The sequence below is a fragment of the Porites lutea genome, chromosome 14 (genome assembly GCF_958299795.1).
Source record: "Porites lutea chromosome 14, jaPorLute2.1, whole genome shotgun sequence".
Taxonomy (NCBI): domain Eukaryota; kingdom Metazoa; phylum Cnidaria; class Anthozoa; order Scleractinia; family Poritidae; genus Porites; species Porites lutea.
Window position 1 is genome coordinate 924,166 of NC_133214.1, and position 15,842 is coordinate 940,007.

At 36.3% G+C, this 15,842-nt stretch overlaps 1 protein-coding gene across 14 annotated transcripts in view; it reads left to right on the plus strand.

Moving 5' to 3' along the window:
* LOC140924107 (triple functional domain protein-like) overlaps nucleotides 1-15,842 on the plus strand; it is a 115,155-nt gene that overhangs the window by 46,387 nt on the left and 52,926 nt on the right. For 12 of the 14 annotated variants that reach the window (XM_073374117.1, XM_073374108.1, XM_073374113.1 and 9 more), the window contains 3 exons: nucleotides 3,838-4,029; nucleotides 5,193-5,561; nucleotides 12,008-12,130. In XM_073374117.1, the coding sequence (XP_073230218.1) occupies nucleotides 3,838-4,029; nucleotides 5,193-5,561; nucleotides 12,008-12,130 (684 nt within the window). Of the gene's footprint in view, nucleotides 1-3,837; nucleotides 4,030-5,192; nucleotides 5,562-7,098; nucleotides 7,247-12,007; nucleotides 12,131-15,842 lie in introns of those variants that run through there. The other 2 variants (XM_073374121.1, XM_073374122.1) reach the window with 1 other exon arrangement.

The window sequence follows — 15,842 nt, forward strand, 5'->3', positions numbered from 1 at the left end:
GATTATCTTGTAATCAACTGGCAGATTGTGAGAGAAATGATTTTAGAAGAGAGTCTAAGGCTCTACATCTGAGTGTAAACTCCCTGAAAAACAGTACTCAGGTTTTGGCCACTCAGTACTTCTGAATCACATAGCCCTTATTGTGATGTTCTTATTTCTATTTTTTATTATTTTAGCAAAATACAAAGGATGTAGAGAAAAATCCTGGAAATTGTAATATTTTGTGTCAGTGGGGCTAGATATCTTAATTGCTGTATATCTTTACTTTTCAAAAGTTGTTACAGCAACCATAGAAAGGCTGGTTGTCATAAGCTTATTTATGCAAGTATAAGCTTAAGGTCACTAACTTTTCCATTCTCTTCTTCTTGTGTTTATGCTTATATCATTGCATCACATTTATAAACTGGCACAGTTCAAGCATAAGGTCGAGCAACAGAAACATGCTTTTTTATCGCAAAACTTGTCTTTTCACACCATTCCTGTCATCACCCGAAATTTTACCCTTTTGCTCTTGGGTATTTGTCATCTTATGCTTATGCTGTTTGCACGTCCTTGCACTTATTCTCATGCTTATGGCAATGTGTTAACCAGATTACAATGTAAATTAAACCTATGGTGTATCCATTCAAATAATGTCCTTTCAGCAGTAACTTTTGTTAAATGAAAGTTTAGATTGTTCTTGAATTTGGATGTTTTGTTACTGTTGCAAGTTTAAGGATGCATAAAATTGATGCATTAAATATTAACCTGAGTATTCCAGGGTGCAAAGAAAATCATTTTTACAGTTTGCCATTCGGGCGAGCTGAAGCTGGCATTTACTAGCCCAGACGTCATTTCAACTAACCCCAAAAGCTTTTTGATGGGCAGAATTTATTTCACAGTTCTTCGGTTATTAGAATTCCTAAAAAAAATCACTTGCCCATCGGACAAGTTAAAAACAGAATTCACTAACCCGATAGCAAAATCCACTAACCCCGGGCCATTGGACACTACTTTCTTTGCACGCTGTATTCTCATTCATTAGGTGTTTCTTAGTATTGTGGAAACCGCTGTTGGTTTGTTTTTGTGTCGTTGTGTGGGTATTGTTCATTGTTTTTTCAATCTCTTGTATTATGTCATTTGGTGATTGCACCTGTCCACAACATCAAGAAAGTATCCATTCATTGGATCAAAGGCCCCAAAGGGCAATTTCTGTTGTTCGTATGGTAGATAGCTTAATAAAGACAGTTGCTTAAAAATCATGAAATTTCATCTTCAGTGATTATTTCCAGTATCCTCATCACCTTTCTGGCTAATTAAAGTGAATAAATTATTATTTTTTTGTCACGTTTGCCATGAGTGGGTCATGATCAAGTGGTTTGTTTTTGATTCTCCATGTCCTTGACCCATGATATTACAGTGATTGTTTCCTGTATTCTCATCACCTTTTTGTCTAATTAAACTGAATAAATTATTTTTTTTCGTCACGTTTGCCATGAGTAGGTCATGATCAAGTGGTTTGTTTTTGGTTCTCCATGTCCTTGACTCCTGGGATTATTCTTTGGCTGCCACTGTTTTCCATGGGTCCTTAACCCTTTCAGCCCCAATATCAACATACAAATTCTCCTGACTTGCCTACATATATTTCCTTGAAAAATTGGTTGAGAGAATTTGTTTACAGATCAAAGCATTTTTCTTTAGTGATCACTCTGTTAATTCTTTAAACCTTTCTACAGGATTATGTATTGATTTCTTTGGGAGAAAATTGATTTTGGTCACACTTGGGACTTCAAGGGTTAAAAGAGTACTGTAAACTGCTGCTTATGAGCCGTGAACTTATACATCTTTGCAAGGGGTTTTAGACAGGCTTGTAAATGTAGGGACTTGTATCCAAGGAGGCTTATGACTTGATCAAAATACATTAATACATTTTACATTTGCTGGTTTTTAATATATTTATTACTGAGCTTCAAAACATCATAATGAATGGAATTCAGAAAGGGGCTTATAATTGGAGCTTGATGGGTCTTATAATCAGATGTATATTTTTTGTTCACAAGTAGATGGGTCTATAACTAGGGACTTGAGAAGTGGATATGTGACCAAAATCTATTTTCTCCCATGAATATCAATACAAAACAAGAGAAAGGGTGATGAGAATTAATAAAATGATCATCAGGGGAAAATATTTTTAATCTTTTAACAAATTCTCTCAACTATTTTTTAAAGAAATGTGCAGAGGTAAGTCTGGAGAATTTGTATGTGGCTATTGGGTGAAAAAGGGTAATAGAACTGTTAAGTGGATGCACTGTCACAGAATCATTTTTTTTTTCTCCATATTTATTTATTTTATTATTTATTTACTGTTCAATATTGTTTTGGCTAAAAATAGTTGGAATCACCCAAAAATTTGAGAGCTCTTTTTTGATAATAATTATGTCTGTTATACCTGTGTGTATGTTGATTGATAGGGTGGAACACCAGGAGATTGTTCGGTCCATGTTTGCCACAATTGAGCTCCCCAAGGCTATGTACCTTTCACATGGAGTAGCCTTTTTATCCCAATAAATTAAATCTGTTTATACTTCTTAGTTTTGTTGATATATTGATGGATTGTATAGATCACCAGGAGATATTTCAGACTCGGTTGGGCACAGTTACAGCTCCCCAAGGCTATTTTTAATATTACTCAGGATGTAATTTAACATTCTATAAAATAACCTCTGCATTTTAGTAATATACAGCTGTCTCCTTGTGTAGGCATTATGACTCCCTTTTAATAATGGTGAAATATATTTTTAACTTCAGGAAGTTTTGTTGGAATAACCAATAGTCACATTTAAAAGAGTTGGGAATTGTGCCGAAATTTGTGTGCATGTTGTTCTAGAAATGAAATTTGTGCTAAGTTCTTGTGTGATATGTGACAACTTATTATTTATGACAAGGTCATGGTAGCTTATTGTTGATGGATGACTTTATGTACATCACGAATTTGATTGATGTATAGATAGCAAAATAGAAATACTTGCTCTTAAAGTGCTATTTTTAACTTTAAGTGAAAAGCAAAAACTTATGCAGGATATGTGGTCAATGCTGAAGCAAAGAAAACCAATTGGGTTTGAAACATTTTTTACTTTGCTGATTGAAGTTTCTTCAAAAACGTACATTGAATACACTTGAGTCATGGTAAGATGTAAACCATCGGATAAAAGTTGATTTAAAAATTTATTGTTATTAATTTTGAAATAATAATCTGGGTGCATTTTGTTTTATTTGATTCTTAGGAAATGTTTAGCTGCTGTAATATTTTCTTTAAATTTTACTCAGTCATTGTATGGAGTTGAAATTGAATGTTGTGTTTAGCTCAATTTGTGTCACTATTACGAAGCCATCACTATAATAACTTTTTTGTTTCTCTCTTCTAACAAATATGTAAATGTGCAAGTACCTTAACTTTTGCTTTAAAGGTAATTGTTAGAGTGGCAATGGTAGAGGTTTCTTGGTTTTGTGGTGGAAAGTTATTGTTGCCAAGCTATCACTATTTGCCATTGTCAGCAAGCTTTGACTAGGAAATGTTCTGCATTTTCCAAGAAACTGCCCTAGTCTCTTAAACCTCTTTTATGATAGACTCAGCAAGAAGCTTAGAAGCTGTTGACTTGCTAGCTCAATTAGTTAGAGTGCTGCAGTGGTATTTTAAAAGCCAGGCTTTGAATCCTGGCAAGCCTGAATTTTTTTAGGGTTTCATTTTGCAACTGCATAATTTGTCTCTATAACTGTGATGATCTTCTTTGCATTTATTTCCTCTTTCCATAATAATATTCCAGTATATGAAATTTATATATTCATCCTTTCTTTCAGAGTGTTTACAGCAATATCAGCCGTGTGCTGGAAGTGGCTGATAAACTAAGTGAGGCAGTGCACTATGAATCAGACAGAATTGAGGCTCTTGCGCAGGCTGTAAACCACGAGTGGAAGTCATTTGATATGAACATTAATCAGAGGAGCTGCTTGTTAGCATGTTCTGTTGCATATCATAAACACAGTGAGGAGGTAAAGAGATTTTTCTAGGTTTATAACTATGACTAGCTGGCCATTACAGCTCCCCGCTCTCCTTGCTTCTCTCCTCTCGCGTTATTTCACCGAAGAGAAGGAGCAAGGAGTAAGAAGAGATGGCTGGATTTGCTAACTTGACTATGTCCATACAAGTTTAAGTTTTAGAACCTCTGTATTCACTGCTACCATCTCTACATTTGAAGGACAGTTTTCAGTGTGGAGAACATTGTGAATAGATATTTCTCCTACCAAGGGAAAAATTAAAAAAAAAACCCAAGGGAAAAATAAAAAAATAACAAAATATCAAATTTCGTTTTGTACAATTCGAAGAAATAAATAGTACTGTTCAAAAGATCTGTCAAAGAGGTTTTCATTTGAATTGTTACACAATAGAATTTCATCCACAGATTTAAAAGTTACCATGATAGGTAATCCCTCTGTAACATGGTTATGCATTAACCCATACACAAACCTAAACAGACTAGTATGGGCATAGTATATATAGCATAGTGTATATAGTGACTGGTATCTGGTATCATATTCTCTACACTGTTCTCCATACGTTGCCTTTGATACTGGTGAGGAGAATTTGTTTAACAATCAAGACCAGCTTAGTGGGTAAAGCAATGGACTGTGCTCACAGGCAGGGTCTATTCCAGGAGCTGGAACAATACGTAGGGTCTAAAAAACACAAGGAATGAGGGCACTGCAAACAGCTATACCTTCACATGGCCTGGGTGACCTTCTTAAATGGCAGTCCCATCTCCAGTGGGAATAATAGTTATTATTATTAGTACTTATGTACTCAATACATTGACAATTGAATGAAGTAGGTTTTTCCATTGTATTCTCTTGCCCCTATTTTTTTTTAGTGTTAAAGAAAAAAGAAATAACATGTTGAACACTCTGTTGGGTTCAAGTTTAATTCCTTTAATTCCCAACAGTGACCAAGCTTAATTTTCTTCTTATAATTATTCATACACAATCAAGAGAAATAGTTATGCGAATTAGTAGCATGATTACCAAAGAGCAAATGCTTTGATCTTTTATAAAATTCTCTCAACTATTCTTAGAGGGAATGTATGAACATCAGTCTGGAGAGTTTGTATGTTGATATTGGTTCTTAAAGAGTTAACACTGTTATCAATCTTATCTTTCAGTTCCTTCGCAATGTTAAAATATGGCAAGAAAATTTACAGGACTCTACCTACCTGGAAATCAAGGAGGTTGCCGCAGTGGAACAATTATTAAATGATCTGGAAGATTTTAAACAAGAAATGGAAGATGCATTTGAGACTGTTGGTGCTGACAGCAAAGCTCTTCTAGCTGAACTTCAAAAAACCCCAGTGATGGCTGAAAATCAATTTCTTAAAAATCCTGAATTTTCTCAAGAAGCGGGATCTCATGTTATGGATATTTATTTGGAAGTTCATGAACACCACAGACAGTTAGGAATTTTGTGGGAAAAACGCAAGGCACGACTTAAGGAGTTTCTTCATTTATGCATGTTTGATCAAGATAGCTCTCAGGTAACAAACTTCTTAATATCAAAATTCAGATTCTCGTTTGTTGTTCTATATGTTTTCTATAGAAGTAGTGGGGAGAATTTGTTGAAGTATCAGGTTCAGCTTGTGTTATCAAATGCTTAATTCTTGTCACCAATGTGTTTTTTAAAGTAGTGATATTACAAGGAGAAATTTCATGCTGATCACTTAAAGGACTTTAACAGAAGGGTTAAAAATAGAGACCTTTAGATTCCAGATGGGAGTCACAGACTGTTTATTAATTGCCTTAGAAGTTTAGGGGGAGTGCCATGGATAAAAAAAAAATTGCAAATATCATTTAACATATCTTAGAAGACAGTAGCATGCGAACGTTCTGCTAACAAGGTCTCATTTGAAAGGTAAAACTACAGGATTTCATCCATGGACTCAAACGTTAAAACCACCATGTACAGAACAATAAGCAGTACCACAGGAAAGAACTACTCAGTAGCTTTCATTTGAATGGTAACACGTTGAAGACTTTATCAAAAGTATTAAAAGAAACGACTCCTTTCAACGGCATAAGTAACAGCACAAGAGGAAAGTACCACTTACCCGCTTTCATTCCAAAATTCACTACTTTGGATTTCACTCACGGACTTAAAAGTTATACAGGAAAGTACTGCCCAGTAGCTTTCATTTGAATGGTAACACCATAGGATTTCATCCACAGATTCAAAAGTTAGAACCACCTTGTACAGCATAATAAATAGTACTACAGGAAAGTACTGCTCAGTAGCTTTCATTTGAATGGTAAGACCCTAGGATTTCATCCACAGATTCAAAAGTTAGAACCACCTTGTAAAGCATAATCAATATGAGCACAAGAAAGTTCTGCTCAGTAAACTACTCACTTACAAATCCAAGGAAGCCAGGGTCATGACATACCCTACCCCACTCCTGTTAAATAATCGATGCTTTGCTTGTATAAGGACATTCCCTCCCCTCCCCTCCCCCGCCCCTGTCTGGTTATTTTTTGGACAATCACCTCTTTTGTTTGTTTGGGGGGTAAATCGTGTCTTCCACCTGTTGAGTTGCTTGTTTCTGTGAACAAAAGTGACCTGCGACAAGCAGTCAGTTTTTCCATGGATATATTCTGATGCTGTCCTGTTTATGTGCACATGAACCCCAATTTTTTGAGTTAATTTCTTGGATTTTTATGTACACTTCTCTTTAGCTAGATTAAACATTTTACCCCCTCAGGTATATTCTAAATAATGCAGAAGCTTGGCTTCAATTAGATCTAGCATTTGGTTTTGCTGAAAAGGCGACAAATTGTAGTATTTTTTTCGTGAACTGATTTTCCATCAGTTTTGCTTCACATAAAAATTTCTATATATAGTTTATAAAAATCATTGACTTGAGTTATCATTAAGGTTCTTTTGTATATTTTTCCCTCGGAAATTATCAAGACTCGGTTTTTTACATTAAATAGACGTTTGTGTTACCCACCCCAATCCCCCGACGTCCAATCACAGCGCAGCTTTTTTTATTTCATTTACCGGCGGCGTTTAGTATTGACAGAGATGATTGCTATCCATATATTTCACCTGTGTTATTGGGAGTATCTCCCCTCATTTCCATTATAAATGTGCGAAGTATTACTGGAACTTGTTTTACGCAAAGATCACCCAAATGAACTTCTTTATCGATACTGGATAGGCAAAATGGTAAGTCTTAAACTGTTTAAATTTTGCGCTAGATCTTAAGTAGGAAGCCTTAAACAAAACTGTGTTACATATTTATCTCGTCGTATTCAACCATGGTTCTGCCGTGTGACTGAGATAATCAGGTTTCGCTTGGTTGAATTTCATGTCTGAAACGAATAATCATCTCGCTGTGTCAGGAAACTTGGTACTCTGAAGGGAAGTTAGGCTCGTGCTCTTACGAAACTGCAACGAATTTTAAAGACGTGTCTTTGTATTTCATGTTCTGAGCATGTTGTGGTTATTTATGAGTGTTTAATTTCTTTCGAGTTTTGGCATCAGTGAATCGATTGTAGATCAAATATTAGCTCTTTCGTTTTTCTGTCGAACAGTTTGTCCGGTGTATTGAGTTTGTTACTTGTAATATTTTTAGCTGTGAAGGTGGGCTCCAGGATGACCTCTGTCGTATAATTAAGCGTGGAACGTGTTTCTTGGACGTAACTTGTCACAGGAGAGAGTTTCTTGGCAGGAATTAAAAAGTGTCACTACATTTAGCATGCAACGTAATAGAATCTTTGATTTTCAATGTTTATGGGTTGAAATTGTACAATAAATTTAAGGCACATTCATATACCGTACTCTCAATCAACAAATTTTGAATCGTTGGACCAAATGTTTAGCTGGTTACCATTCGTAGCTTTTGTTGCGGTAATTCTTGGTACGATGTTTTGTTGTTGGTCATCGACTTTTTCAGTGTGTTTAAGCCTGTTTTTAGTTGTTTAAACCTTTTTCTTTGAAGAATGGGCGATGAAATTTTCACACTGAGGTTTGCAAATACTTTTGTGGATATTTTCTGTGAACTTTTATGTATTTCAATTTCACCGGCTGCTGGAGTCACCTTCATTTCGTATTCATCAGACATCCTTCGCTATTTTTTGCTGAAAGATGTTTCAATTTTCTTTTAAACCCTGCGTGTTTTTATAGCAGCTTACTTCCAAACACTGGCAAAACATCAAGCCTTAGTTTTATTCACCAAATTCGGTTTTCTTATCTATACATTCGGCACCTGTTGAATAGGGATAGTAATAATAAAAAAAAAACAACAGCAAGTTTTCAAAGTTCTTTATTTATGAGGAAAACATATGTAAATTCATTCACAGCTTGGTTTGCTATGTAAATTTTGGCCATTGTATGGTTTCGGGTAAACACGAAACGTGTGGCAAGTGAGTGCCATTATAGAGAACAGTCTATTGTTTGATTAAGCTATCTATGAAAGTTTTTCTTCCGAAACTTAGCTGATTGGCGCGTTAAAGATTCATGGTGTAAACTGAATTCTTTTGATTAGCTTTTGTCAATTTTTTATGAATTAAAGAGGAAGCTACCTCGATTCGAGATTTAAGTGAAATCTAAGTTAGGGGAGAGAGATTCGCTGGGACTTGAATTTGTCATGCTTACCGGGCAGGCAGGTGTTAGATAGAGTCCTCTTTAAATTTTAATACGCCCCTTCATGTTTCTGTGTTTGCAGATGATAAAATTTTCTATATTTCCTCTAGCTGACTAATGTAAAACCGAAAAACTTAGTTTGTATTGGCTCTTGGCCGGGAATACTGAAGCGACTGAAAGCTTTGAAAAAGACCTGGTAAACTAAACTTATAGAATATTTATACCTCTGTGAGGAAAGCATGCAGCTTGCAATTTGAGAGAGTAACAATGGTTTGAAAATATTGCGCTCTGAGCTCCTAAGATTCATTTGATGATGAAAGACCTTAGTATACCTTAATCAAAATGCAAGCGGCGCTAGGCGACCTCTTGTCAAAGCCATGTCAGTAAACCAGGTATGTTGAACTTTTATTTATTTAATTTTTTGAAAACTTTATCTAAAAATATGAGGCTGTACAAGCACTGCAATTTGTTGAAGTATTTACAGACTCGCCGTTGCGTTGTAGCGCAACTTTTATGTGTATCCCTTTATTTTTGCTTTCAAAAATCAATGTATTTACTTACAAAAATCTATAGGCGCACAATATTACACTGTTATATTAAAATCGTGCACGCAAAGCTTCTGCTGTGGGCAAAGGGATTGCATGACAGTATGAAAACTCGTTAATGCTGCAAATTAGATCGTTCAATCAATTTGATAGGTTTATACATGTTCCTTAAGATAGATTTTGGGTTAATAGTATTAGCATTATTTTCCCTTCTTGTCGCAGATTAATCCTGCAGTAAGCACGATTCGAAAAAGTAAAATAATTCGGCTATTTTCATACCAGTTGGCAAGTAAGCTACATTTAAAGATCTGAATTTTTCCTCTTTATTGTAACTGACTAGATGTATATTTCTAAGCATAACGTTACTTTTTGGCCACCCTACAAGATATATTTGCCAACTCAATTTGTTGTGTTGTTAGTTGTTGATACTGTAACACACCTGATAGTTTGTTTACACTTTGTTCAGTTAAAATATACTGAAATATCGGGTTAAAAAGGTACTTATACTTCCTGTCAACGTCATGGATTGTTCGTCTGTATGTTAATGGAGAAAAAGTGAGGTGTTTGTTGATTTTTGCACGTAACACAATTTTACGTGTGACGAACGCATAATTTGGTAATCATTTTCCTTGACCTTCAGTTTGTTTTACTAAATTCTTTTGAATGTCTTCCAAGAGACCAGTTCATATAAGTGATCGATAGTTTTGAGAAAAAACCAGGGTTTGATGATCTCAAATACTCTCCCATGACCATCAGTTATGTTAACACTGGAAACATTGCAGTAGATGTTCATGTTAACATTTCTTCTTTACATTTTTATATTAATTCTTTGTATTTACACCTGCTGCTCAACGACATCACTGGTCTCCATACATTCCTTGAAAAATTAGTTGAGAGAATTTGTTTAAAGATCAAAGTATTTCCACTTTGGTGATCATTTAATTATTTCTGGTAACCTTTCTACTTGATTATGTCTAAATATCGTTGGGAGAAAATTGATGTTGGTCGAAAAATAGGCTAGCCTGCGTTGCAGGCACCGATTCTTTTTCTAGTGAAAAGGGAGAAATTTCGAGGACGTGCGCGCGAGAGTAAAGAAAAGCGTGTTTTCCTCGCGCGCTCTATAAAAACTAACCGGCGTCTGCAACCTATTAGTAGGCTAGTACCTAGTATAAACGTTCGTACAGCCAACATATGGACATAGAGACTTCCCATCACTCCCCGCTCGCGCTCTACGCTCGTTCCCATCATCCCTCTCTCGCGCTTCTCGCTTGTCTCGCGTGCTCGCGAGCTCCCTAATCGCCACTTAGCCTTGGGAAACCCTGTAGAGGAGTACAATACAATACAGGAGTCAGAACAAACAGATTCAATTAACCTGAGTAGCTGGCGGCGGAGTTGCTTTTGTGCGTGTGAGAGTTTTGGCGGTTCCTCCCCATTCTCTCAGGGGCACCCAACGTCAATTTTCGGAAAATATCTGTTCGGAAGACGATTTGAGATCTAGAATTTTCGGAACATTTGCTATAAAATTTCTTGCTTGCCTGCCTCTCCTAGGATTTTCGAACATCTAAAAATGGTATAATTGCCCATTTTTAACGGATTTTTACTTTAAAAAGTCACCTAGAATTTTCGGAAGCCTTTTTCTGGCTGAAATTTTCGAAAAGGTAAGTTTTGATCCCTATAATTTTCGGATCACTAGACTTTCAGCTAGGAAATCAGAAAGATGAAAAATTTTTAGGGAATAAAAATATGCCTATATCTACCGTTGAAATACTAAAATACGTTTAACAATGCTATGTTTAAATGGTTTTGAACTATATTATCTTTGGGTGCCCGTGATTCTCTGCACGGCTTCACAGCTCCTCTGCCAAAACTTTGCTCGCGTTGACGATCCCGCCGACTGCGCAGGCTAGATTCGATAGGAGGCACCGGTTATTGTCGAGATGGTAGCAATCTATCAAGGGCTTTCAAAAACAACATTGCATCTTGTTAAGTTGTAAGGCAAGTTTCCATATAACCCGTGTCAGAACAAAATTCGAATTTGAAGATGACATGAACTGCAGAAATGCAAATTTATATGAAGATATGATCGTCGCAGTGGTAATTGTAATTTTAAGCAATTGCAAATTAACCCGAAAAAATTTCGGGCCTTCCACGTAGAGACAAAACATTGTCGAAATATGTTTTCAATCTCAAAGCTATGGCTAAGTATTTCTTTTAAGGCCATTTTTATTTCTTGTAGCCTCCCACGCAAGCGTTTTTAAGGGAACTCATTTTTTCATCCCTCCCAGGAAAATAGACATTAGTCTCCTATGTTGCCATGGATACGGTTCACGTGCGCAACTGCAACAGACTAGGGTCCAAGGTCTGGTAAATTCCGTACAACTTCTCTTCCCATATGTGGTTGCAGAGTCGTTTTCGCTGCTGACACATTTGTCGCTTTCTAAGCGACAGGCGTCAATCAATTTCTGTTTTTATAACAGCTTTACGATCAACCGGCATATTCTCCAAACTATTTCCCGTACAGTTCCTTTGGTTCTAATGGGGAGAATGTTGTTTTCTCTGATCTTCTCATTCGTTCCGTTGGCCTCTATGTTTGATCAACAAATGATATCATGAGGAAAAATTAGATACTGTTTACTGTAAGGGCTTCCTGAGTATAAATTGCCTAATTTAATTACATGCGCACATTATCCTGTTTATCAGTTGCCACACTGCAATAGAAGACCTCTACCTTGAAAGTGCAGTTGAATGCTCCATTCTGGTGTAATTTACAATGATAGAACTCGTTGTGTGTTTTCAGGTAATAAAGTGGATCGAAGAACACGGGGAAACATTTCTTTTGAAACACACTGGTGTTGGAAAGTCGCTCGTCAAAGCTGAGGCCCTTCTCAAGAGACACGAGGAATTTGAAAGCATTGCGCAGGTTAGTTTGTACTCCAAACCAAAACTTTGAAGAAAAATACAAATTTTCATTTTGTAAAGTACTGGGGAAAAAAAGTAGGTGGTGAAAGTACTTCTGAAGAGATTTCATTTGAGTGCATGGTCATAGTCGTACCAGTCGGACCTCGTGCACAGTTGTGTTTGCAATATATATTTAAATCTTATCTCCATAGCTGAACCGCTCTGTTAAATGGATTATTAGTGCTTAGAATGAAAATTGAAAAAAAGTAAAATCCAAGTTTCTTATCACAAGATCTCGAGAAACAAACAAATATGGCAAACAAACAACAAATGAAACCGAACAAACAAACAAACAAAGTTTTATTGGAGTGATTTCATTTGGACATAGGATTTCGTCAACAGGCTCGAAGAGTTAGATGGACCTTGTTCAATGTTATAAACAGTGCGGTACCTGCACAGGAAAGGAAGATTTTTTACAAAAGTTTTTAACGTTAAGGCATTAGACTTTCTTGAAAAAAGAAGGAGAAGAAGTGTTGAAGAGATCAATCTTCCATGCTCTCGTCTCTTTGCAGACATTTATATTTGCCCTTGTACCAACAGAATCGTCACTTCTATAATAGGGATACCTCTGTTGTGCAGACACTTGGCTCTGTTCGTATGATGTCCGTATATAGAGGTTTGGCAGTGGTAATGAAGCTCAAATGAAGTTAAAATCAATTTATTCAGAGAAAGCCGAGGGACTTGAGCCAAAGTTCTAGAGTTTTCTTTCTCATATAATTAGTAATGCATAAGCAATACATAAAAAAATAAAACGCAAACAGCGGTGATAAACATTAATTTGTGAGCTTTCGCATTTTTATAAACTTGACGTTTCCCTGCTATTCAACATATTTCAAAAGTGATTTAAAGTGACCGTTGAAGATAATGACGAGACTATATATGCAAAAATTTACAAGCAATACATATTAAGCAATTAAAAAAAAAATTAAAAGATAATAAAGATGAAGTCATAGCGAGATTGAAGCGTCGTTTGAGCTATTGAAAACGGAAACATTACCACCATCAAATTTCGCCCCTAATCACCTTTTCTGAAAAAACATACCAGATCGGTCCAATAATCTATTGCAAACGATTTCGAGAGAACTGGACTCGTGGAAATGCCCATACAGAATGCCCCCCGGGGGGGGGGGGATGTAGCATCCGCTCGCTCCCGGCTACTTCCACTCTGTAGTAACGTTATACAGGTCACTGAAAAATTTCCGTGTGGTTTTCGTTATCTGGGTAAAAGGTCAGATTATCTCACAAGAATCTCAAAAATTGCAATTTTCTCTGACATTCAAATTATCAAAGAAATGAGGAGCCAATTCATCCGCAACTCTTTACTATCGAAACGTTTACAAAAACAAAACTTTTACTTTTACTTTTGGGGCTCTCGCCCTTATTTTTTAATTCATTTTTCTCCCGCCTGAGGATTTTAAAAATAAACATGTCCGCGGGTCCAAAACAAAAACAACAACAGCACAAGTAGCCTGCGAACGGCAGACGCATTTCCGGTGGTCGCTTCTCTCCCTCCGAAAACAGCTATTTTTTCGGAGGGAGAGAAGCGACGACCGGAAATGCGTCTGCTATTCGCAGGCTACAGCACAAGTTTTACCTCTACGGAATTAAGCCTATAATTAAACCTACACCTGCAAAAACTATCAAGTCTTCGCATGTTAGTGAGATTGAAAAGTCAAAAATACTCATATTTCATTTGTAATGACATGGACGCTGAGCTAAAATAACAATCTACAAAAGAGTTACTTTATCCAGTGAAGAAATAAAACCAGCAGGCAATCATATTATTTAATCAACAAATCACTTAAGTTGCTCAAGGTTACAAATTGCCTTCTTTAATCTAACTTGATTTCAATTTGAAAGATCAGTAGACTTTATTTTCGCCATTTACACCTGAAAATTAAAATGGTGTTTTTAAGGACAATATTGATTTAGCTGAAAAGCCTGTTAGCATTTGAAATAGCATAGCTAGCAAGAGCTCCTGAAGATGTTTTTCTTGGTTACTCTTGTTCGGGGTTTTGTCCACAGTCTAAAAAGTTAGAATCACCTTGTACAGCATAATAAACAGTATCAGAGGAAAGTACTGTTCTATAGCTTTCATTTGAATGGTCACACCATAGGATTTCATCCGCGGACTCAGAAGTTAGAACCACCTTGTACAGCATAATAAACAGTACCACAGGAAAGTACTGCTCAGTAGCTTTCATTTGAATGGTCACACCACAGGATTTCATCCACAGACTCAGAAGTTAGAACCACCTTGTACAGCATAATAAACAGTACCACAGGAAAGAACTGCTCAGTAGCTTTCATTTGAATGGTCACACCATAGGATTTCATCCACAGACTCAAAAGTTAGAACCACCTTGTACAGCATAATAAACAGTACCACAGGAAAGTACTGCTCAGTAGCTTTCATTTGAATGGTCACACCATAGGATTTCATCCACAGACTCAAAAGTTAGAACCACCTTGTACAGCATAATAAACAGTACCACAGGAAAGTACTGCTCAGTAGCTTTCATTTGAATGGTCACACCATAGGATTTCATCCACAGACTCAAAAGTTAGAACCACCTTGTACAGCATAATAAACAGTACCACAGGAAAGTATTGCTCAGTAGCTTTCATTTGAATGGTCACATCATAGGATTTCATCCACAGACTCAAAAGTTAGAACCACCTTGTACAGGATAATAAACAGTACCACAGGAAAGTACTGCTCAGTAGCTTTCATCTACATTCCAGTTGTTGGCGTCCTTTGTTTTGGAACTAACTAGTTTTTGATAGTCTTCAAAATTAATGTCCTTTGTTCAGCATCTATTTTTCCTGTTGGCTGTTCGCTCCGGAAAGGTTTGAATCGATACTTCTTTAAGGATCCATTGTTAAAAATTACTTTTAGAAAGCAAAACTTGAAGTATTTTTCAGAGAAGGAAGCCCACCTTCGTTCACACTTCCCTTTGTCATCACTCTTTTACCTCCAATGTTTGTTTCAATTGACAATCCGGCAAAGCAGATATGTTGCAACGCGGTGTTTTACCTTTAACAAGGTATTTTTTCCCCTTTCGTCTGTAATTGGCTTTAGATAAGTTGACCATTTCCTTAATCCCGTTATTTTAAGACTTTGTTTGCGTGTTGCTATTTCAAATATAGGAAGTGTTTACAATTACAACTGTGTAGTTTGATGTCCTTTGTATCCTGACTGTGATAGCTTACGCTCTGAAAAGACCCTGTGGTCTTATTGTTCAAATGGAATCATTTCATCGGTACTTTATCATGTTATACCTTCTTTTCGTAATTCACAAAATGATTTTTCAGTTGTTTTTTGCACTTTTGGGACCATTCTAGTGAGAGGAACTTGTTAATTCCACTTGTTTTTCCATCTGTTAAGTCGGATTTATCATTCGAAAGTGAGACTATTGTAGGATGGCAAGCTCATCTCTTTGCCTTCTCAGACATATTTTCAACCTAGTCGCGATTTAACGCTAATTTGGTATCGGATTAAATTTTTTCAAATCCTTGGACATCCCAAAATAGCAAATTGTCATTATTTTTACACAGTTTGACAAACATTATGAGCGGAATCGCGGAATGTTGCTTCCCTTTATGTTTTAGTTGAATGACCTTTATATTGAACCTAGAAGTTTTGCCGAAAGTTAGATGACGGATGCACCTAT